Source organism: Camelus dromedarius, chromosome 3, assembly GCF_036321535.1.
Source record: "Camelus dromedarius isolate mCamDro1 chromosome 3, mCamDro1.pat, whole genome shotgun sequence".
Lineage (NCBI taxonomy): Eukaryota > Metazoa > Chordata > Mammalia > Artiodactyla > Camelidae > Camelus > Camelus dromedarius.
Window position 1 is genome coordinate 55,364,544 of NC_087438.1, and position 25,457 is coordinate 55,390,000.

Sequence of the window (25,457 nt, forward strand, 5' to 3'; positions counted from 1 at the left end):
CTTCTCTCTACCGGAAAAGGCGGGATTTAAATGACGTCGTACGGCGCGCGGAAGTAAATGACATTCTCATTGGCCGCCGGACGTCTGCCTGATGCAGCGGGCCTTTCGTAGGAGACCGGAAGTGTAGTTGAAGACAGATAGGGTCCGGCAGTGGGGACTGCCTCTGTAAGTAATAGCAGTCAGTGGTCCTGTGTTGTTCTTGTTGTTGTTTTTTAGTTTTCTAGAACTCCACAGCGCGCAGATTTTTCCCGGCTTGGATTCCTTCTGTGTGTAAGCCCCTGGGCCTTCTGTTTGTGGACTCTTCTCGGGAACACCTGGGTTCCCTGACCTTACCCGCTAGACGCGCATCTCCTGGGCTCCCTTTCCAGTATTTGCGTTAGCACCTGAGGGATTCTTTGGAATGCAAAGCGCCCTTGGAATGCCCTGTAATGGTTCTGGGATTAGGAGGACTCTTGAATCCGGAGGGTTGTGTTGAGTAGGCTGTTTAGTCATTTCTCTAACCCTGGCATTCGCTCTCTCCCAGTTCCCAGCTTTTTGTAAATTGTCGATGGGTTCCACCTGGGGCTGAAACGTTCTAGGCCTGTTGGGGTCTGGAAAAAACTTTTGTGGTAATAAGTGGAAAGGCGCTGCCGTTTCCTGAGTTCTGTAGTCGATGAGGTACTCCAGAAAAGTGGTTGTGCAGCAAGACAAATCACATGCCAACTTTTTTTCAATCAGTAGTATGATTATTTAGCTTCTTCTAATGATAATAATCAACCCTATTAGATAGGCACTATTAACCCTCATTTTTGTTTTCGAATATTCTAGATGGAGAAACAGGTGCTTTACCGTGTTCAGTTTGCATAGTTATCGTGATTATTCTTAAATCGCAGGCGCGGTTTTTCCCTCTGTCTCAAGTTGCCAATTACGGCAACTCTTTGGCTCCAAGTGTATAGTTTTATTTATTTTCTCAGGCAGCAGATGATTCTTTTTATTTTTATTTTTTGTATGATTCTTTTTAGAATGTTATTTTTAAAAAAATATTTTGACTCAAAGTGGGATAGGAAAGAAAAGGGAAGGAAACTAACTTATTTAAGGTGTTGATCTATGTGCTGTTCTTGGCCAAACTATGAGACTGTTCTATCTTTAGGGCAATGCAGTGATTAGAACGTTTGGATTTCTGCTATCTGTGGTTACATTGTTTGCTACTGCACACCAAGTTTTTGTTTTTCTTTTTGTTTTTTTAACCACAACTAACTTTACTTTTCAATCTATTGAATTGTCAAGAGTTGGTCAAATACACAAATTTAGCACGTATTTACTGAGCTTTATTTATGGGATCATGAGAGTGCAGCAGAAGAACAAAGATGATCTGTTCCAGAAATTTAATGGGCATGGGAAAGAGGGGAATAAGACATGTATAAGAATGCACTGTACCCTCCTGCTAGCAAAAAACAAGCCATTTAATGCTCTCCCTTGTAGTTGCTTTATTTTGTACCTTGCAGGTCTTGCCATTCAAATTAAATAACCTTGGCTTGGTTATGGAAATTATGTTGTGCAACTCATCAAGCTTGGCTTCCAAAGTAGTAGTAGTGTGTTTGTAGACATTTTGCTTTCATGTAAAGATCATCTTGGTGTTTATGAACCTTTGATAGTAATATGTTGTACTTGTGAAGAGCACCAGGAACTGAAGTTGTTAAAGATCCCAGTTGACTTACTATATTTATGGATTTTAATTAATTTTAGGCCATGGGCTTTTAGATACCTCAGCTTCAAAATAGGAAAGAACACTGCCAGTTGTTTTTAAGTTACCCATAAAAGGGGGGAGGGTATAACTTAGTGGTAGAGTGTGTGCTTCGCATGCACAGGGCCCTGGGTTCAACTCCCTTTTGCCTCCATTAAAAATAAATAAATAAATAAATAAATAAATAAATAAATAAATAAATAAACAAACCTAATTCCCACCCCTCCCAATAAAAAACAGTTATTAAGTTACCCATAGAGGAACACAAATGGCAATAATAAGGCTGAACATACATATTTGTATAACAATTATATTTTTCATGTAACTCAGCAAAGTCAATCTGACTTGCAGTGAGGTTTCTAGGGAGCGTAATTGAACCACATGGCCTTTAAACATGTAAGCTCCCTGCTCTTGGTTTTTGCTATCAGTGAGCTAATTTAAGTACTGTCTTACATCACTATTTCAAAAGTCTCCTTTCTGGCAGCTCTGCTATGGATTCTCATTTTAAGCCATCTTCGGTCATTTTCTTACTAAAAATGAAATGACTGTATCATTTCCTTGTTCAAAAATTATTGTCTCTCCTGCATCTAGAAGAGTATTTTCAACTTTGGTTTCATGGGTTCACTAGAGTGGTATATAAAAATAGTAAGTATGTATTTTTTCTGTGGGGAGAATGCACAGGCTTCCCCAGCATTGTGAGGATTAAATGAGTTAATACAAGTAAATCATCTAGTCAAGTATTTGCGAGTAAGCACTCAGTAAGGGTTGTCTGTTATGTACCTGGCTTGCTTTTTCACTAAATTAAAAACCCCTTTAAGGGAGGGATAATGATGGAGGGCTGATTGACTTGCATGTTAGGCACTCAATTAAAGATTTTTTAAATTAAAAGGTTTTTAAAATTAAAGTGGTATTGCTTTTATACCACCAGACCACTTTCTCCTCTCTTCTCTTTTTACTTTGTATCTAGTATTGTCACCGGACCAAAGTTGGGTTCATTTGCCCTTGCACAGTAAAGCCAATCTACTGATATCGGGATGTGGTAAAAGAAAGTGCAGTGTTTGTTGCAGGGTGCCAAGCAAGGAGTCCAGGTAGCTAGTGCTTAAAAGACCTGAAAACTCCTTGAAGGCTTTAGGAAAGGTTTTTTAAAGGTTTTAAAGAAGGGTGAGGGGGGGAGTTGCAGGGTGTATGATCAGCTCATGGACATTCTTTTGATTGATCGGTGATGAGGTAATCAGGAGTTAACATCATCAACCTTATAGTCTGGGGTCTACATGCTTGTGGGCAGCATGCAGTTAACTTTTTCCACCTGGTGGGGGTTTCGGTAACTGCAAAACTGCTCAAAGAATATGGCTCAGAATATTATCTATAGCGCTTGAGGAATAACTAAGATTTCTTGACTTTGTTTAATGGGTAAGTTATTATTATTTTGTCCTATTGACTGTTGTCCTTTCTTTCTGCTTTTCTATAGACCAGAGGGTGGTGGAGGACATTGCATGCTAAGGGCTGGGGGACAGAGTCTGTTCTGGGAGGGCCCCATGGGGTCCTACTCAGTAACAGTATTGATAGTGCTGATTGTTCCCTTTCTATGATTTCTCCTTTTTCTCATTCAGTGATATTCACGTGTATTAAAAAAAAAAAAAACAGTGGTTTTACTTAAGTCTTTGTTTTCTTTGATCCTCAACTAGTCTCCGTAGTCTGAGATTGAAGTTATTTGTTATCTAGTGTTTGTCTTTGTCCTTTTTTTCCCACTCTTTTTTTTTTTAAATTCTCTTTCCTCATGGCTGTCAGATTAAGAGCCGTAAAACTTGTTTGACCTGCATGCTATTTTTTTTTTTTCACTTTAAGAAATGTTTCTCTTAACCTTTTTTCACTTCCTACCCCATTTATTTGCTTCTCTAAGCAAAAATCCTCTAAGGAGTTTTCTATGCTCCAAATTCCAAATCCCAATTTCTCTTTTACTGTTCTTTCTTGAGATAGCTACTGCTCCTACTCTCCCTTGAAATCCTCTTGTTAGTGTTAGCAGTGATCTTCAGGTGTTGATCATTCTCAGTCCTTATTGTGTTTCACCTATTAGCAACCCTTGACACAGTTAATCATTCCCATCTCCATGACATACTTTCTTCCCTTGACTTCCAGGACACCACACTCTCTTGGTTTTCTTTCTATCTCATTGGTTGCTCCTTCTCAATCTTCATTCTTTTCTTCCTGATCTCTTACTGTTGAAGAGTTCCAGGGTTCCAGCTTTGGTTCTTTTCTTTTCCTCTGTTTACATTTCCTTTAGATGATATCAACGTTTAATGGCTTTAAATACCATCTGTCTACCCAAAACTCCCACATTCATATTCCTAGTCCCCCCTCTTTCTGAACTCCAGACTCACCTATACAGTTGTCCATCTCTACATCATCACTTATTTATTTAGAAGTATCTCAGACTTAAATGTCACAAACTGAGCTCTTTCCCCCCCAGACCTATCCCATTCCTTCTCATCTCATTTGATGGCAACTCTATACAGCCAGTTTCTCAAAGTTAAATATTTAGAGTCATCTTCAATTCTTTCTCTTATATTTCACCAAATCTGTCAGCAAATCCTGTTGATTCTCTGTATAAAATATATCTAGAATTTGACCATTTCCTACTGTTTCTGCTGTTGGTAGACTTATCATATCTTGCTTGGATGTCTGTTAATAGCTGCTGTCATTTCTTACTTGGGTTATAGTAATAGTGTTCTAGCTGGTCTCCCTGCTTTCTTCAATCCTTGCCTCTCTATGGGCTATTCTCATACAATAGCCAGAATGGTACTTTTAAGATGTAAGTTAAAAACTTGAATTGTAATGTAAAAGTGTAAGATTCTAAATGCAATGTGTTATCCTAGATTGTATCCTGAAAGAGAAAAGATAATAGTGGGAAAAATGGCAAAATCCAAATAATTTGGAGTTCAGTTAATAGGAGTTCATTTTGATAGATGCACCATGGCAATGTAAGATATTAATATTAGAGGAAACTGAGTGAAGCATATATGGGAACTTTTTACTATCTTTGCAACTTTTGTGTAAATTCAGAATTATTCAAAAATAAAAAGTTTATTAAAAGAGAATCTAAAATTACTTCATTGCTTCAAAACCTTTTATGACTTCTCATTTGACTTACAGTGAAAGCCAGTGTCCTTACATTGGCCTACAGGATTCTGCATGATCTGGTTTCCCATGACCTCTGTGACCTCATGTCTTTGTATTCTCTCCCCACTCTGTTCCAATCATACTGCTTCCTTGTTTCTTAAACACACTAGGCACACTTACACCTTAGGGCCTTTGCACTGGCTGTTTCAACTACTTACAAAGCTTTTTATCAGGCATCCACACAACTAGTACCTTCTCCTTTATGTAGTAGTTCAAGTGTCACTTTTTCAGTAAAGCCTATCTCAACCTCTTACTTAAAATTGCAGTTTTGCAACTATCTGCCATCCCGCCCTTTCCCCTCCCCCCCAAAAAAAACTGGCTTCTGCACTCCCAGTCTCCTCTGCCCTATTTCATCTTCTCCTTTTACTACAGCTCTTATCACCATATTATATGTTTTACATATTTATTATGTATATTTTAAAATTGTTCATCTATTAAAATGTAAATTCCTCAAAGGCAGGAATTTTTATCTGTTTTGTTTCCTTATGCCAAGTTCTAAAACATTGTCTGAGGCATAGAAGTACACAGTATGTTATGGTTGAAATAATGAAGTCGATTGGATCTTTGAATTTGTAATCCTTGATTTTCAGTCAGTCTGAAACACTGAATTGTTTATTTACACATAGCATGCTGTTTCTTGCCTCTAAGGCATTGCTCATGCAGATACTTCTGCCTGGAATGTGTTTCCTTACCTTTTTCCTTCTACTCTTAAACCTTTTCCACCTTTTAAGATTCATATCAGGCATAACGCAAGGAAGCCTCCCCTGAAATTTCAGGGTGGTCGATGTGCTACTTCTCAGAGGAGCTCCCACCCTGCCTCTGTACTTCACAAGCTTGTATAATAATCCTCTCTGGGTGTTTTTATCTCACTAGAGAACTAGGGATGTGTCTTAATTATCTTTGGGACCTCAAAGCCCGGTATATAGAATGTAGTCAGTGAACATTTTAATGCATTAGTGGCCAGAGTTACTCTATAAAGCTGTGGAGTTTTGAGCTCAGTTGGGGTCTTCTGAGTATAAAATCAGTGCTGTACTTGCAATACTGTTTTTGAGGGAAAGGTGGCTGTCTTTAAAGTAATAGAAGGATAGATAGTTCTTTTTGTACAAGTAGGAGGTAGTTAATGCATTTTATAGCCCTGGGCCATTTGCTCCTTGTTCTTTGCGAAGCTGCCAGTGCTGATGAGAAAGTGAGTTGTGCAGTTTCCTAAGACACTGGCTGATCAGTGAACAAAAGGTTATTTAGTTAGCAAATTTTTAACATTGATGAAATTGGGCTCTTTTTGGAAGAAAAACAGTGTTGAGACTTTTGTTGCCCAAAAGGAAAAATCCATGTTAGAGTTCCAAACTGCTCATGAGGCATTCATGCTTTTGCTAGATGCCAGTATTGCCAATAGCTATCAACTAAACTTTTGTTTTTGTGCCATTGGGAAATCCCAGGGTATTTACAAGATTTAGCAAAGATTTTCTTTCAGCGGTATGAAAATTTGCTCTTAAGATTGAGTGAATGATGATGAGTTTGTTAAAGTGATTTCTGATACTTACAAATATTAGGTAAATAATTTTGCATCTAAAACACTTTAATTCTATATAATGAGCCAGACTTTCCAACTCCCTTTGATGGTAGGCATTCTGGATTCATACTGCTCCCTGAATATGATCATCATCGTAGCAGGCTGTAAACCAATCTTTTATAAATTTGTCTAGCTTTTAGGACTAACAAAAAAGGAAATAATTTTTAATTCCATAAGTTCTGAAAAGGTTTCAGCAGCTTTCAACCTTAGCAGTGGGATTGAAAATGATGATTAGTCTTGGGATTAAGCAATCACGACTGAGTATTACTTGGAGTACACCCCTGCATTTGTGCCTTGTTTCTTTGAGCTTCTCTAACCCTGTAGAAGTGACCAAAATGTTGAAATAAGCAAGGATTTCAATCTGGTCTTTGTGTGAGAGGATGCTGTTAGCTTACAGTATTTTTTTTCTGAACAGTTAATGAGAATTTTATGGAATACAGAAAGATCTTGCTCAATTGAAACAGAAACAAGTGGCTGCCAAGAAATAAGATGCAGCCATTGTTGAAGAGACTCATCAAAGTGTCCTGACAGTATAAATATTGACATGCTGAGATATGTCAATATTTACCATTGAATTTGGAAGTTGCCAAGTTCCTGTTTAAGAAATGTGACCCTAGCATTGAACACAGTATATCAATAAATAAGGGACATGTCCAAATGAACAGCTGCTCAGAGAAAAACTCAGAGAAAATAGGGTAACATCTGTCTAAACTTTGGGACACTTAAAAAGTTAAACTTAAAAAGTTTATTGATGCCTCTTTGGAAATTTGTAGGTAGATGCTTGTACAATATGATATATTAATATAGTTCCATATGTGGGTTTAACTTAAGTGTTTTTTTAAAATGACAGCATAGTTGTAATTTGTAACTTCATAAATTAGTTGTGCTATGATATTCATCTCTCAATTGAATAAAAGAAATCTTAATATTGTGTTTAGGAACCAACCTCTTCATTTTAAGCATTATTCTTACAGAAATTTGCTCAAATCATGACTCAGATACTACTTTTGGGAACCGAAAGTTTGTGCTTTGAGAATTTAGCAATAGAGAAAACATGTTTCTAAACTTTAAATGTGATGAGGAAATATGTCCTGGTTATTATCTGAAAACTATGTCTCAGAAAATCTGTAGAGTAATGAGCCAGTAAAGTTGGTATGTTTGGTTGAATATCACGGATCACCACTGTTAATTCCCAAGTGAGTATCACTGCAATATAACACAGCATTCAAAATAGAAACATTTGAAGCCTTTACATCGAGTTATTGGAACCACACAAACAATCTTACATGTGTTTTGCAGACTTCTAAAAGTTTAAACTTAACATTCTTAGAATAATAATAGTCCAAACAGTCCTAGAAGAGCATAAACCATGGATATTGGGTCTGGTCGTCTTATTGCTTCTCTTTTCTGATAGCAAAGATTGACAGCTGTTACACAGTAATCTAATTACGTTATCATATCATAATGTTATGTTTATATTGTGAATAATGAATGCAAAGTACAATCGAAGTCTTATATTCTTGCAGAAACTACATTTGTTTCTATAAATAACTCGATAAACACCAAAAAACAAATTCGCCTAGAGGTTCATAAAAGGATTTTGACCTGTTGTTTTCAGTGTATTAAAGATAGAACAGAAACACACAGTTTTAAAATTTAAATTGAATGGCTTAAAAAAATTGGCTCTTTATTTTAGAGAGAATTTGCCAATATTTTAAGGTAAGATGTTGAGTTTTAAGAAGAAAACATTAAAATTACTAATTCATGATTTTTAAAACTTGGGAAACATTTTTTACCATGTAACCAAACTTGAACTTTTGTTTTGAAGAGACATACTTTTTTTTTCTAGAATCATTAGGGCCTTATGCAGAATAGTTACCAGTTGTCTTCTTGAACCACCTGTTACTAGTTATTTATTATATAGTGATAAAGTCCCAGTGTTTTCGAAATGCCACGTGTTTTAGATTTGATAAAAATGTAAGCATATAAAGCTGAAAATGTAAAACTTCCTGTTTGGTGTTGAATATTATGAGTTTAATAGAGTGTTTCCCAAAATGTGGTACTCATACCACTGATGGAATATACACATTTGCTTACTTACAACTGTTTTGCAGATGCTTTGAGATTATTGAGGTTAAAAGACTTAAATGATTTCCTGATGTTCACATAACCAATAAATGATAGTGAAGATTCTGTATGTATGATTCCAAAGCCTGACACATGATAGCTTAAGCGAAAAGGAATTTCTTGGCCTTATATCTAAAATAATCACGATCAGATCTAGATTCTGGTGCTGCTGGAATCAGATCTGAGCTGCTGCCCACCGTGCAGTTCTACTTTCTGCTTGTTGGTTTTGTTCTGAACAGCTCTAGGCTTACAGCATCAAATCCAGGAAAGGATTCTCTATATGCAAATTAAAGTCTTGAAATTGAACCTTACTAGTCTCAGATGTCCTAATTTGAATTGTGTGCTCATCTTTGAATCATTTACTGGGGATTAGAATGTAATGTTGGTTGAGCCCAGATCTGTGTTCTACTGGAGCTTAAGTTTTAGTCAGGTTCCTCAAAGCCTGTGGACTGAGAATAGCAGAGGTAGGGGTCAGTAGAAGTTTTGTTGCTAGAAGCAGGAAGTCTGTGTTGGGTAGCAAAAGTCAACAGATTGTCTCTAAATGTTGGGTGAGTGAACACTTTTAACCTCAATTAGGGGGCGGGGGGAAGGACCAATCCACTGATGGCATTCTCTGACCAATGTTTAGTGATAGCCAACAATACAGAACTCTTTAATTGAGAGTGGAGAAGGAAAAGTATAAGCTAAAGTCATTCAAATTGGTACAGATTAAATGAATTCAGCCATTTGAGATAAGGTTGCTTATTGATTATGTGCCAGGAACTATAATAGGTATTTGACTCATATTGGTTAGATTAAAAAATCTGAGATGTCATGAGTCTAATGATGTGCCATAGGATGGGAAACTGTGGAAAGTATCAGTACGATTATTGCTTCTGTTTTCTTTGCTGTCGATATTCTGTGCAGTCTTTGAATATACATATAAAGTGGCTCATGTATTACATATTTTGTTCTATTAATTTTTTCCACGTTTTGGCCTTATGAACAAATCATTAACGTGTAGCCAATAAATGTTGAAATAATTTTGGATTTTTTTATTATCAGCTTTTGAGTTGATTTATACAAAATATATTTTTTATCCTTAGTATCTTTGATTCATTGTTGTATGTAAAATTCACCAATGCATTATGCACCCATGTCCCTGGTGTAATGTTTATCAGATAGGAATATTTCCTAAAACCAATGAGTTCAATACTTCTTTAGATAGGCTCCTAAATTTTGAAGTATTAAGTTATATATTTAAGAGTAAATTTTTAATAGATGACTTTTTCTCTTTTTACAAAGATACCCTGTAACAAACTTGTAACAAACACTTATCCTGATGATCAAAGAACAATTATTGAAAACTTTTCTTTTTATACATTTTATCATGGAATATTTCAAATATATATGAAAGTAGAGAGACTAATGGATTCCTATTACCTAGCACAACAATTATCACCTTATGGCCCATCTCATTTCATTTATATCTTACTCATACTTCACTTTTCCTTTCTAAATTATTTTTAAACAAATTCCAGACATAGTATAATTTCATCTGTAAATATTCTAACATGTATCTTTAAAAAGTAAGGACACTTTTAGAAAACATAACCACAATTCTATTAACATACCTTAAAAATTAACAGTAATTCACTACTATTATCAGGTACCTAATCTGTCATTTAACTTTCTCCAGTTACTACTTCATAAATTTTAGTAGTTTGTTGGTTGAGCCAAGATTTAAATAAGGTCTTTATTTTTCAGTTGCTTATGGCTTTTAAGTCTCTTTTAACTTAAATATGCCAACCTTCCCATCCCTTTTGTATTGAAGTTTATTTGTTGGAAAAACTGGGTAGGTTGCCCTTTGAAGTGTCCCACAGTCTGGATTTTGCTGATTGCATCCCTTTAGTTCCATTTAACATGTTCCTTCGTCCTTTATGTTTCCTATAATTGGAGGTTTGATCAGATTCATGTTGGATTTTTTATTTTTTAGCATGAATATATCATACATAATGCTATGTAGAGGATTTATGGCTTTTACCAAAGAAACCAATGGATTATGAGTTATTTTTTGTATTGGTTAAGCCAATGGATTATGAGTTCTTTCCTGTTTCTCTCTCAAAATACAAAAAGTTTGGCTTTAAGACAGAATTTGTATTAGGAAATAAAAGAAGTCAGAATGTGGAGGAAAGAAAGAGGAATATTTATATATACAGACATGTTTGCTGGCCATAAATTTATACTCTAGTAACTCTTCTTTATTTTAAAACAAGTGATGTTAGGAGTTTCTGTAGATATCTTGAACCATATAAAGACTCAAAGAATGTTTTTCTTTAGAATTTCATGAGTTCTCAGTAGAAGAAGGATTAGACTTTATACTTGGAAAATTCTATTTGTTATTAGAATAATCTAAAATTGAGTATTTGTGGAGATGGTATACTAATGTCTAAAGAACTTTGCCTCTACTATTTGAAGTCTGTACATGGGAAATTCTGGGTTATACATGAGCTCATGATTTAGATTTGTGTTAATACATTGTGATAAGTTGTTCATAGGTTAAGGAAAGGCAATTCAATAGCAGCAGAAGCAGAGAACATTTAAAGATAAGAGGTGGCTATAATTCTGGTACCTTGATAATTATAAAGGGAGAAAATTCAGAAAGGCTGAGAGCCAAGAAGTTTAATTTAAGGTTAAATATGAGACTCATAAAGAGGCTGTCTAGGGATGAGACTTTTTAGGCAGTATGTTGGATAGACCTAGTTTTGAATATGCTTCTATCTTTACTGCACTTTGCTCAATTTCAGTTTTCTTGTTTTTAGAATGGGTGATTCTGAAGATTAAAGCAATGTATGTAAAGTTCCCAGCACTGTTCACGACATATGCTCAGTACATTTTTGTTTTACTCCCTCACTGATAGCCACATAGCTTGAGGTTTTAGGAGAAATTAATGATTTAATAAGGCTCTTTCTGTATCACACATTGTAATTAGCCAAATATGTACCTTAATTTTTCTGTCTTTATCTAGTTGTTTGTATTCTCAAATTATTACCACCATCTCTTTCATTTTGTCCTGAGGCTAAGAACCTCCTTAGATATTAAACCAAATAAACCTGAACCAAATGTTTTCATCTAACTATCTAACCATGATCTTCATGTCCTAGAATGTTCTAACCTGACTGAATCTTACTGTCCATCAGTTAAATAGATATCTCTATTATAGATAATTCCCAAATGAGGTTTAACCAAAAATTAGGCATTTCCAAACAACAGAAGTTCTATAAAATTGAGCATAGTTAACATTTGTCTTTGTTTTCTGAGCAAGCAAGATATCGCGTTAAAATTCACAAAATATTTCAAGTGACTTTGTGTTTTGAAAATTTGATAATTTATTTTAGTGCCCATCTTTAGTTTGGAGCTAACTCCTCTAATATATAATATTCATTTTATAATGAAAAGCATTCATATCAGGGGGCATCCTTCTGGATATTTTATGTTTCCTATCTTTCATTGGACATTCTTGTACCTTGGTTAAAGATGAATATTCATGTAGGCCAAACTGAATTAACTAATATGCATTTCACTTGTTAATGAGTGGTAATTTTCAAGGCATTGGGATTACATTGTTGTTTTTAGTGACTCTACTAGTTTATTGCTGGCATTTCATTTTATGAACTTTGTATTCCTCTTAATATCTCTTACTTCTGTTTATTTTGGTCATGTAATTTTTTTACACTAGAAAATGCAGAAACTTCATGTATCATCTACCATGTATTTAACATATCTCTTTCTTATTTTTCTATTAGTACATTAACTCCTATCTAGCAAAATTATACTACCTTGTATTTTAGTTATAATTTTGTAGAACTCTGTTTTGTCATGTTCTCTTAATTGGATCAAAAGCTTCTGAGGGAAGGTATCATTACTTTTTGTTTGTTTTAATTTGCTGGAGTTATTATTGAGCACAAAGTTTGTACACAATGCTTCCTCAGTGAATGTTTGACTGGTTATGGAGTGGACTTTTAATAACTGGTTTCCCTCAAATTTATGTCAGTTCATTATTGCAACTTAGTGGAAAATTTTGGTTTTGTTCTGTGCACAAAGTGACTCTGAGAATAACTTTGGATGGCTATTCAGATCAGATTTTTAAATTCTGCATTACAAAATTAAACTTCTTTTCCACAAGGTAACTGCATTTGTTACTAAATATTTCATTAATTCTTTGGGGAAAGTGTTTAACTTAAAAATAACTACTTACTTGATTTTTCTAAAGCATGTGATATTTTTAACTTCTTCTTAATGAGAAAATCATCATTGATAATTCTGTAGTCTGAATATCGTTGATGACTTCATTATGTTTTATAGGCATGGACATCTCTGATTCAGTGCTATTTCAGAATCTTTTGAAGAAATCTAACTTTTCAGGATTTCAAGATTGATGTTATGTTATAGTCATAAAAGGGTGATGGATTGATTAATCTTTCTGATTATTATGGTAATGCAAAGAGGCTCTTTCTTAGCCATGTTATTTTTTTTGCTGCCTGCTACACATAGTGGCTGCCAGACACTGCCATTTCACACTGTAGAAGCACAGCCTCCAATACTCTGATACCCTAGTAACAAATGACTTCTAATCTAGGTTAACTTCATTGCTTGCTTTATTCAAATGTTGTAGAGATCAAAACATGGGAAGTCAGTAGAGTGATTCTAGAATTCTGAAGCCATCAAAGTTAATTTCAAAGAATCAGTAGCTCTTTAGTCTAAACTCACTGTTGAGTGACTCAGTGGACATAATTCAGCTCAGGGCCTCTTCCATCAGGAGCAAGATGGGGCCGGATCTCTCGGAACATGATGATCCTCATATCCTCCCTATGTTAGGCCTTCTTTCTTTTTTCTCCAGTTGGGGGATAAGATGGTTGACATCTGGGATCCTTGAAGGCTGATCACAGCTGCTTTCAGTGCTCCCAGACCTTGAAAGGATGGATTGATACTCACATGTAGACTAGGAGGGAAGAGCATAAACAAAAGGGCAGTCGGCAATGGTGGATTCAGAATTCCTACTCACCCTTTAGGTCATAGGTCCCATTTCTTCCAGAAAACTTCTCATGACTCTTGGAGTCTGAGTGTGTCTCATCTGGGTTCCCTTGTTGGGAGTGGGAGAGGTTTCCTCTTACTACTGCATAAACAAAAGGGCAGTTGGCAATGGTGGATTCAGAATTCCTACTCACCCTTTAGGTCATAGGTCCCATTTCCTCCAGAAAACTTCTCATGACTCTTGGAGTCTGAGTGTGTCTCATCTGGGATCCCTTGTTGGGAGTGGGAGAGGTTTCCTCTTACTACCTCTTTATGGCTCTTATCACAATGTTTTGTAACATGTTTATTTGACTCTCTCTTCCTGAGAGTAGAAATGTTCTGAGGTCAGGGAATATGTCTATTTCATTCACAGGTCTGTTCCTAACACTTAGCATAGTACCTGGCATCTGGCAGGATCTAAATAAATATTTATGCTTGACATGCCATATTTCAAAAGTCACTGTATTTGTGAGAGGCCAATTTGGGCCTCTTTGTCCCAGTGACAGAAAAGGTCAGATTTGTCAGGTAAAGATTCCCTATTCCAAGGGCTTGGGGATAAAACAATTGGTTTCAGATTGTGGAGGTTATACACCAATAGCCTTAACAGCTGGGCTAAGGCTGTTTTGTTTGGCATATTGGGTGTTTTCCAACACTAAAAACCAGTTTCCAATTTTCCAATACCAACTAGGTGTCCAACAATTCAGTTCAATTCTATCACTGTCTGGTGTTAGAGTCAGTTTCCACAAGTTAAGGAGCTCAGTCCCACAAGATTGTCCTCACTTCAGATGCCAGTTGCAAGTCCTGGGTCAGCCATGCTTCTGACCTGCTGTAAATTGGGAGTCCCCATGACTATCTCAGGTTTGATAATTTGCTAGAATGGCTTCCAGAACTCAGGAAAATGCATTATTTACCAGTTTAGTACAAAGAATACAACTGAGGAGCAACCAAATGGAAGAGATGCATAGGGCAAGTATGGCAGGTCAGTGTGCAGACCTCAGTGCCCTGACTGGGCATGCCGCTCTCCCAGTACATTGATGTGTTCATCAACCCAAAAGACTTCTTCCTCCACCCCTGCACTCCTAGCTTCTTTGTTTCAGAGTTTTTATAGAGCTCAGTCTTTAATTCCACATTCCTCTCTGGAGTTGGAGTTGGGGTGAGGCTGAAAGTGTCAACCTTTTAATCTTTTGGCCTTTCTGGTGACCAGCCACATCCTGAGGCTATCTAGCGACCCCCACCCTAAGGATAAACTCATTAGCATAAACACTGGTATGACTGAAAGGGGGTCCTTGTGAACAATAAAAGATATTCCTGTCATTCAGGAAACTCCAAGGGTTTGGGCGCTCTCTTGGGGACAAGGAACAAATATACTTCTTATTATACCATGTACACACCCAGAGGTTTTAAAATATATGAGCCACCTTTGAAAGTCAGGTGGCTCCAGCGTAAAACTAGAGACATGTAGGCTTTTTGAATATTCGAAATGGCAGAGCACCCAGGACCAATACTTACGCACGCTAACAGTCTGCACTGAGTAGTGGCTGCCACCTTTGTACAGTCCCTGGGAGTTTCCCGTCTGCCTCAGTCCCCGCTAGTCATGCAGTGAGTGTGCTGGGCTTGCCCCTGACCTGTGCAGCCCCTGGAGGCATTAGAGCATCTGTCCTCGCTGAAAAGAACAAGGCCTGGTTTACATTTTAGGTCGTACAGAGTTTCAGTTCAATTTGAGAATGCTTTACCCAGGGTTGACTCAGAATTGAATCTTTTATCTTGGAACCTTCTCCAACTGGAGTTGTCCACAGTATGTTCAGGGATGTGGTTGCAAATGACTTAGACTCATGAGTGAGAGCATGGGCAATAAGCATGGAATTATTCATCCAGGTAGGTATGTAAGTCCTCATGTGCTGTTTATAACTTACTATTATTTGGACCACATGAAATTGACATTATTTTATAGGTTAAAAATTGTTAAATATTGGCAATTTCATATAGTTCCTGAATAGTTTTGTATAGCCATACAAAATTAGGTAGGGTCATCAGTTGAGGGTATGTCGTAGTTTTTTTTTCAGGGTTAATTCTCATTTGTACCCTGGTCTTATCATTCATCCCCTTGTTTGCCATTAGAAAAATAGGCAGATAAAGGGGTACAGTTGTAAGTTAATGGTGGGTTTGTGAGTAGAGGAAAAGTACAGTACAAATCTTGTTTCTTTTTCATACAAGTGCTTTTAGTTATATTTCACTTTTGAGCAGCACATTTTCAAGTAGGAAACACTATATATAAGCTTAACTGGTGATGTTTTTATAGGAGCTTCTTCACTCTGAAATTAAATAATTTTGAGGTGTAAGAAATCATAATTACTAAATTCTTAATGAAACAAGACTGTTGCTTAGCTAATGCTGTATTTCAGGTACTATCTTGTTCCTTCATTTCTGTCATGTGTCATTTTCACATGAAACTCTGTTTAGGGCTGAAGTGTTCTTGTGAAAGTTTAGAGTTTCCAAAGTGGTAAATAGACTTATTCTTTCTGCCATGGTTATTTGTAATCAAGAATGTCCATTTGATGAATATGGACAAAGTCAAAGTCTTGGAACTTTGGGCCCAATTTTATGGCATTTTGGATCTAGGTGTTAGATTTTATGTGGGAAATTCAGGATGTTTTATTATTTCTGAATACTCACTTACTGGGTAAGAGAAAAGAAAGGAGAGGAAGTGAAATTTAAACGAATCACTGAAACTAGTGATTATTAATGGTGTTTGTAAAAGATAAGCAGAGGAAATGAGCAGTAATACGATATTTGGAATGCCAGCAGCTGGCATTCCACACTCATAAGAGATAATTGAAGATCGACTATGACCATGGCAAAGATGCCTTAGTTTTTACACTTACTTTATAGTTCTAATGCTTTACGCCTGAAGCATCAAATTGTTAATGTCTTCCTTGAACATCAGCTGTATATTACAAATTTTTCAACAAGATTATGCCAACAGTATTACATTTTACTCTTACTTAGGGTAACCACCCATCCTAGTTTGTCTGGGGCAGTTGAGAGGTTTCCTAGGGCATGGGACTTCCATTGTTAAAACTGGGAAAATTTCAGGCAAGCCTTTACTGATGGTCACCTTACTTTCATTTCAAAATTAATAGAATGGAGACAATCCTTACATGATTAGAAAGGTATTTAATAATCTTGTAAATTCTCTACCCTTAAAGTTTATAAAATTCTAACTTAAAAACATAATTCCAGGAAAACATTTCTTCTATAGGAGGTTATTTTGATTTTAATTGCTTTGGAAATTTAAAGGTAAATTGATTTTGTGGTCCTTTTTCAAAGACTTTAATTTACCCTTTGGTCAGGTAGATAACAGCAACCAGCAAGTCAACATGCTATTAATAATGAAAATACTGGAATAAATTATTAATTAAAAAATACTCAGTGTGGGAATTTTGATAAGATAAATATGAATAAGCAATGCTTTAAAAAATACTAAAGAATAGTCCTTTTCTTTATACTCAAATTTCTGAAATTGTTGTGTAATGTTTGTCTTAACAAAAGTAAATAGCCCAGTGGCTGTGGCATAAATATGTCTTTCCTTTTTTTCTAGCAATTATATATGGTCCTATCCTTTAATTTTTGTAATGTGATAGTACTTTAAAAAATTTATCACTACGCTTTTGGTTTACAATTTATATATTTTTTCTTTTCCTCATTAAAAAATAAGATAAAAAATAATGTGATCAGGAATCTAATTACAGACTATTAACAACATGTGCTGTGTGCTAATCTTTATTCGGAACTCACTTTAGGTGTCAGCCTACTTTCTTCAACAAGGGGGCACTTAAGTTAATTGCTTCATTAGAAACATGCATTTAGCCCTTTCTGCTCTGTAAGTACAACTCCTTGGCATTGCTGCTGAAGTTTGAACACCTGCAGCCCAAGGAGCTTGAAAGGAAGCCATAACTTACTATAAGGAAAATAAAAGAAGCTCAAGTTCAAAATGGTGTTATCAATGATACAGTGTTGTCACTAACTTGAGCTGACCTAAGAGAGTTGGCTTCTGCGCTCCTTCTTATCAGCATCCAAAAGGGCATACAAAATTCTTTGTAAACTAATTTAAAAAGTGTCTTGTTTATTCAGAAGCAACTGTGAATGGCATTTGTTCAGAGTCTAGATCACATCAATTGCATACCAGCCAACAACTTACTTCTCTTCTAAGAGAGAAGCCAAGTATCAAAGACACAAAGTACTAAAGATAAGCTTCTCAATTCTCAACTGTTCTGAGCTCTCAATAAAGCTACTGATGTACAAATTGGGGTGGGACCCAACTGTTTCCACCTGCAGGCTTGTCTTAGATCCTTGGTTTTGGCTGGGAGAGGTGCTGATACTAGTCCGACCTTTAGTGCCCTTAAAAAACAAAACACAGGCTTTCTTATGGCCCTAATCAATCAGTCCTTCTGAAGAGGATTCCACCCCCTTTCTTCAAGTACTAGTCTTGGGGCAGAAAACCCATGACTGACTATTCCCATTTACAGTGCTGGTGAAAGCAAGGAGATCCTTGATTCGCTCTTACTGAATCTTAAAAGAAATTCCAAGTCATCCTTTTTCTGTTTCTATGGTTGAGCGTTAGGTATTTTGTATTTGTATTTAATGAGACTGTGACCTCACTAAGTAAAAGAATGAAGTGCCTTCAAAATTGGTTCAAATAGTATACTATCAGGAAATTGACTCAGTTGATACAAAGAAAACATTTATTAGGCTATTGAGGCATAAAATACTTAAAGGATACTGAGTTGTCACATTTGGGCTATTAATATGTTAAGTACTTAAATATGGCCCGTAGGTAGCACCCAAAATTTCAAATCTGAGTTAATGAAAATAATAGAATCTTTAAAATACTTAGATTTTGTGATGAGTACCTAGAGTTAGTCAGAAAATTGGAAAATGTTTGAAACACGAATAATTCAAAGATGTTAAAACTAATCAATCCCTAAATGTCTTTTTAACATTATTGAGATTAAAATCTTTTATATTATTGTGAAAGTACGATTTACTTATGGGTATCTGCCATATTGAATTTTAAGTTAATTTGCTTCTGTAATTAGATATTGGTCATTTGTTTCAAACATGCTAAGAAACAGTAGTGAAACCAATTGCTATTTTAGAGTAATAATCAGTTATATTAATGCTAACAATAGTCATGGTTCTGAGGCATATTTAAGAAGAAATAATCTCTATAAGTGTGTATGTATCTCAGTGTGTGTGTGTATAAATTGTAAAGAGGCAAAAAAACGACCTTCAACAGTAGTTTCTATTTCCCTACTCCCACCCAGAATTGTGGGCTTGGGGCCCATTGGAATTATGTAAGCCTCTAAGTATGTGTCTTTTTCAATGATTGGCATAGAAAAACAGTTACACACATTTTCCATTAATTTTCAAATTTAAGAATTACAGAAAATGTGGGTAATTTACTACATGTTAAGTGTATTCACTAATTGATCTAAAAGAAAATATTTACAAGTGGATAAAACATTTCAGAATTAAGTACATTTAGGCAAAGAAGACCTCAATGTAGGAAAAAAATTTGACTAAATGAAATATTTAAAAATAACTCTACTTTTTTCAGTGATTATGATGTAGTCCAACCTACAGATTTATATATTTAAAAAATGTTAACGTGCTTAATTGATGTGGCTACAGGTGTGCTTGTTTTATAACTGTCTTTTTTTATTGGGAAGAATAATTTCCTGAGTAATCTTTAGGTAGCTGTTAGAATTATTGCTAATTTATCAGTTTAGAGGTATCTTACACTCTTAATTTTAGATATCATTTTCTTTCATTTTGGACTTTTGTCTGGTTCCTTGTAGTTTTTACTGTAAGATAGTACGACTCTAGCATTCTGTAATTAAGCATACCTCTCACCCCCAGAAGATAGAGAAGTTAGCTTTGTTTTGTAAAGAGCTGACAGAGTGAGTTGTTTTTATTTTCACATTCACTTGTTAATTGAGAAAAATAGGATGCTTTATATGTGAGAACATAATACTTTTAAATTGAGGAAGCAAATTAAAAGTTGATTCAAAATTTGCTCCTATTGAAACTTATTAATCAGCTGTCAATGAATAACTTACCTTTGGAATGTCATAGCATATTATTTGTATTTGTCATAAAAATTTGAGGCAATTTTGTACTCTCCTCCCCAAATAAAAGATTAAAGAATATTCTTTTAACTTTTTTAGAATCATCTAGTAAGAGATTCATACTATGTGATTAAAGAATAATTCTCTCTAGTTTTTCATCTTTGAAGTTTGTGCTTTGTTCCTAATTTTGACTTTTTATAATGTTTTTTCTTTGCATATTTGTAATTTTTAGGGTACTTTTTTAGTTTTGTTCATTAGCTTCTATAGCTTAGGCATCTCTTAATGAAGTGCACATGGCCATAGGATATTCCAGTATTAGAAAAAAAAATATGGTTGTTTGCTTTAAACTAAAGAATATGTGTCATACTGCAGTCCAGTAAGTTTGAGGATAATCTGAACAAGATTCTTGAGTGAATTACCAGAAGAATAGTTTTTGAATTAAAAGAAAAAGAATCCATAATCATTAGAAATGAGAGTGGGGTCACTAAGAAAAAAATCTAAATTTTTTTTTTAATAATATTGCTAAACTGGCAGAATAGGCAGGTTTTGCAAAGGACTTTACTGATATCTTTGTGATTTAACTGGAGATATCAGCAGTACACTCGCCTAGTAGTAGTGACTGACATCTAAGAGAGGCTTGTTTCCAATGGCAAGCCACAGAAGTCTATGCTTGAGCTTGTCCTGCTCAGTATTTTACACAAATGATTTTAAAACTTAGAAGAAAAGTTTATCAAATTTTTAAATGGTTGGGTCACTGAGAGATTATGAGTATGTTGAACCACAGTAACAGAATCACTATTCAGTATAACCTTGATAAGCCAAGTAGAAAATACAAAATCACACTCCTGCAAAAAATCAAACAGAAATAAAAATTGAACTTGTATACATGTTTGGTCACATGATTTATGGCAATGGTAACACAGTGCTGCAGTTGAAAGGATAATCTTTAATACATGGTACTGGGTCAATGAGATCTCCGTGTGGAAAAAAATATATTTTGACTTCTTCCTAACAGGATGCACAAAAATCAATTCCAGATGGATTGCAGATCTAAATGTGAGAGATACAATTGTAAAGCTGTTAGATAAACATGGTAGAATGTCTTAGTTATTGAACAGTTCTTAAGCAGGACATAAAAAATATAACTATAGCATAAAAATTTTGATAAATTTTAACTTCATGAAAATTAAGAACTTTTTATCCAAAGATACCATTATGAGAGTGAAAAGGTAACTTACAGAATGGAGGGAGATATTCACAGTATGTATATCTATAAAGGATTCATATACAAAGTATAAAGAATAAATCAAGAAGAAAATAACATAACAATAGGAACATCAATAAGAAAAATACAACTGAATAAAAACATTGGCAAGATTTAACTCCACAAAGCAGGATATACAAATGTCCAGTAAAGATATGAGAAGGACTAAATCTCATTACTCATCAGGGAAATGTGAATTAAAACCACAATGTATTACTACATACCCACCAAAATGGCTAAAATTAAAAAGATGAGAAATGTTTGCATGGACATGGAATGATGAGAACTCTCATATCCCAAGTATGTAGATTGGTACAAACCTTTTGGGAAACTTTTGTCTGTATAATACTAAAACAGAACATACGTGTTTCCTCTGATCCTGAAATTCCACTCATGGTATGTACTCAAAGGCATGTACCAACAGAAAAGCCTAGATATTTGCTAGCATGTTTGTGACAGCACTGTTTGTGAACATCACAACCTGGAAAAGTACTCAGATGCCTGTCAACTAGTAGGATGGATAAATAAATTGTACTATATCTGTGTAATGGAATACTGTACAACCATAAGCATGATCTACAACTCTAAGAAACAATATAGATGAATTTCCCAAATATAATGTTGAACGAAAGAAGCCAGTCACAAGATAAAATGTGCAGTATGATTATATTTATGTAACAGTACAAAAATACTGAAAACTCTCATCTCTGTTAGGTGAGTGGTTATTTGGGGACATAGTGACTAGAAAGGAGGTGTTGTGAGAATGAGTTCTGGGGTGGTAATATTCTGCTTCTTCATCTAGACACTGATAATGGATTTGTTCAGTTGTGAAACTTACCAAGTTGGATTTTAGATATATATACTTTTCCCTGTATATAATACTTCAATATAAAGTTATAAAAATTCAAAGAAAGTTTATTGGCATCAGGCTATGATAGCTTGTTATAACCCATCTCTATTACAGGGTGCTTTTGTCTCAGTAGACAGGGTGAGTCCTGGGAACCCCTTTCTTAGAGAAGGCATGACAGGGTTCAGCCAACTCTTGGGTTCTCAGGTTTTCTCTTCCTAATCTTTGTGCTTACTCTCCTTTTTCATTTCACATAGTCTTTTTCCAGATGGGAGACTAAGACCCTTGATCAAATTTATTCTCACCAATTATAATCACATTCCAGTCTTGAGATTATTCCTGGATCACTCATACAAGTTCTTGTGACCATTTCTTTTGTTGTAGAGAAAGAGCCTACTGACCTCTGGAGAAAATGTAATCTTCATATTGTTGGAGATAGTAATTTCTATTTCGTTCCATGACCTGGGCAAATCACTTGCCATTTATGAGCCTCTGCTTTTCTTATCGGTAAAAATTGTGAATCAGTATTGTACAGGACTGTGCTTTACAGAGTTGATGGTTGGCTGTTACACAGCTTTTTGTTTTACTTATTTCCTTTGTGCTTAATGTAACTGAGAGACCAATATATCACTATTTGATAGTCACAGTTTCTTGCAAAAATATTAATTTTATTCTTTTATGACAGGTGATCAGAAATGGAGAGAAAAGTAAGCAGAATCTACCTTGCTTCTGAACCTGATGTAGTTCATTTTCTACAAGTTGCTTGGGAGAAAACACTAGGATCGGGTTTTGTTATTACACTTACTGATGGTCAGTCAGCATGGATTGGCACAGGTAATAGTAAAAGCAAATTTTTCAATAAAAAATTTCAATAATGTGCTATTCCTCAGTTTTCAGTGATACTTTAAATTATAGTGTTTCTTTAATAGATATTGATTAAAATGAACATAATTGCTTTTACTTGTTATTGCCTAATTTACACACTGATTTGTAATATTGATGCTGTTTTCTTTAAGTAATATTAATAGAAAGAAAGAGAAATAACCATTTGGGTCTTAGTAACGGAGTTGGTCAGAGGTTTTAAAATGGTCTCTTTGTACAAAATATAAATAGTACTTTTTAAATGTTATCTTTTCTCAGGACCCCAGGGAAATACTGGGAGCATGGGAAGGTGGGTTGAATGGGCCAACACTAGGGAGGATGGGGTAGTGATGGTTTTCTTTTTCGTTTCATATACTTACATTGTTTGAATTATTTTCCAATGAACATGTACTACATTTGTAACAAAACAAAACTGAACTCAAAGCCTAAAACTTTGTAAACCAAGGTTCAAATCCGTATGTGGGATTTTGGCCATTATTTTTATGAAATAGACTTGATTTTTTTTTAATCTTTGGCAATAATCTTTTAAAAAGGCTAATGGCCCTGTTAATTTATGGAACATTGCAGGTGTAAAGTCAAAATATCTGCAGTTATGTTTTACTTATATAGCAAAGTTTTAATACACGTCTAAAGTGTTTTATTCAAAGATTTTTAAAGCTATTTCTACAGTTAAACAGCAGTCATTTCTAGAGTTATGTTGTAAATGGTGTTTTAGGTAAAATAATTTTGTCATGTTAATTTACATGTATTTATATCTTTTATCAATTTTTGAAATATTTCCCTAAAATTTGTTACTGTAATTATTATATCACTTTTTAAAGTCACAATACATTGTGAAGTTTTATTTCTTTCTTGAATACTAGAAACTGTGTTATACAATATAGTCAAACTGAATTTATACTTGTAGGGTTTTGGGGTTTTCTTACTAGTTTTTTATGACAGAGAGCAAGGAATATTGATATACGTATTATTGTAAAATAAAGAAATTTCAAGGATAATGTTTGTACTAGTTATATCTATTTAAGCTGTAAATTTCTACGTAAGAGAAATCGCTTGTTGGTTGTTGTCGCAGTGCAGGAATGGAGGAAAATTGGGCAGGTTAGCTGGTAAAGGTGTGCCCAACTGACAGTAGCTCTGTTTTAGGGTGAATGGTGAGTGATGCACAGTGTTGAAGATCATGGCAGTAGGTTAATGCCAGTTTTCTGGGAGAAAAGAGGGGCTCCAACAGCACAGCTCAGGAGGCAGGTCCTAGGTGAAGTGGTTGGTTGTGTGTAAAGAATACTGTATTTGTAACTTAGATATTTCCAGCTGGCAAATGGCTTACTCTGTATAATGAGAAGTTACGGTCAGACGGATGACCTTGAGGTTTTTTAAGAGCTTTAATTATCAAAGGAAAAGATTAAATTTTAATGTAGTCAGTAAACCTCATTCACCAAGGCAAAGAACAATAATAATATGTTATTTGAATTTTGTATATCCTTAAGGATTGGGAAAAGAAAAAAAGATTATTCTGAATAACTCTCAAATCTTAATTTAACCAGAAATTTAAGTAAACTTTACATTTATGGAACATTTTGTTTATGTCATACAAAATGTGCTAGCAGTTGCTCTTAGTGTTATTAATATGAGTATTGTTTAACTAATCTGCAACCATTGAGAACAAGGGACACCAATTTGTCAGCCACTGTTCATAAGAAGCCAGACCAGTACATAAGACATACATGCTCAGTGGATATTCTTTGGAAAAAAAGAATGAAAGGATGCCTCAAATATATAAAACTGGTTATGGGAAAAAAGGAAAGTGAACCATTCATTTTAGAGTTAGCATATTTTTTAATGAAAACCCTAGTGTCATATTTACTTACTATCAGCATTGATCATAGATGCAGTATGTTTTACCATTTGTTTTTCAGCTAATGAAATTTAGTGTGATAAAACTGTGTTATCACACTTCTGTATCCTTTGGTGGTTTGTGAACATTTTGGCTTGCTGTAATGAGTAAGTTTTCAAATAGAAAATCTTTACAGTGCACTGGATATGGTTATTTTCAGAGATCAAAGTTTTAAATCTCACAAATGTTTTATGGCTTTTATTATTCATTTCTGTTTTCTTGTGTACATTTCAGGGGCAAAATATGAAACCAAATAATTTTGTTTCCATGTTTAGTTAAGGCTTATACGTAACGACAATTTGGTTTGGCACTTTACAGATAGACAGTAACATGATTAAGAACATTGAAACAATTAAATAATTGAAACATAAAAATGAATTTCCTTCCTATACCTCATCCTGTTTTTTGTACAACTTTTGATTGCTGCAACCTTCAATTTGGATAATTTTTTTTCTCTTTTCATTTGAGTGAAATTAAAAGGATGTGGGGTTCCTTTTAATCTCCCACACACTAAACTCACTGATTTCTTTTCCATTAGCAATGTTTTATCTAATGAATGTTTTGGGGTCTAATTATCATGTGGTCTATCATCACTTCAACATTATAGAGGGTTATATCACAGGATTAAGTAACAAAGTAGGTTAATGATCGATGACTATTATGTGATTTTCATAAAAATTGCAGTCAGCAGTAAGAAGCTTATATCACCCATCTTTGGAGTAGTTTAAAGTTCAATGAAGAGTAAATTAAATTTTATTAATGCACATATTATCAAATAATTATATCCACTTATATT

General features: G+C 34.8%; 1 protein-coding gene across 5 annotated transcripts in view; it reads left to right on the plus strand.

Annotated features, from left to right (window-relative positions):
* Positions 1-58: 58 nt before the first annotated feature.
* XRCC4 (X-ray repair cross complementing 4) overlaps positions 59-25,457 on the plus strand; it is a 245,624-nt gene continuing 220,225 nt past the window's right edge. For all 5 annotated transcript variants that reach the window (XM_064482156.1, XM_031447654.2, XM_064482150.1 and 2 more), the window contains exons 1-2: positions 59-165; positions 22,574-22,722. In XM_064482156.1, coding sequence (XP_064338226.1) covers positions 22,584-22,722 — 139 coding nt within the window. In that variant the 5' untranslated portion in view covers positions 59-165; positions 22,574-22,583. The remainder of the gene's footprint in view (positions 166-22,573; positions 22,723-25,457) is intronic.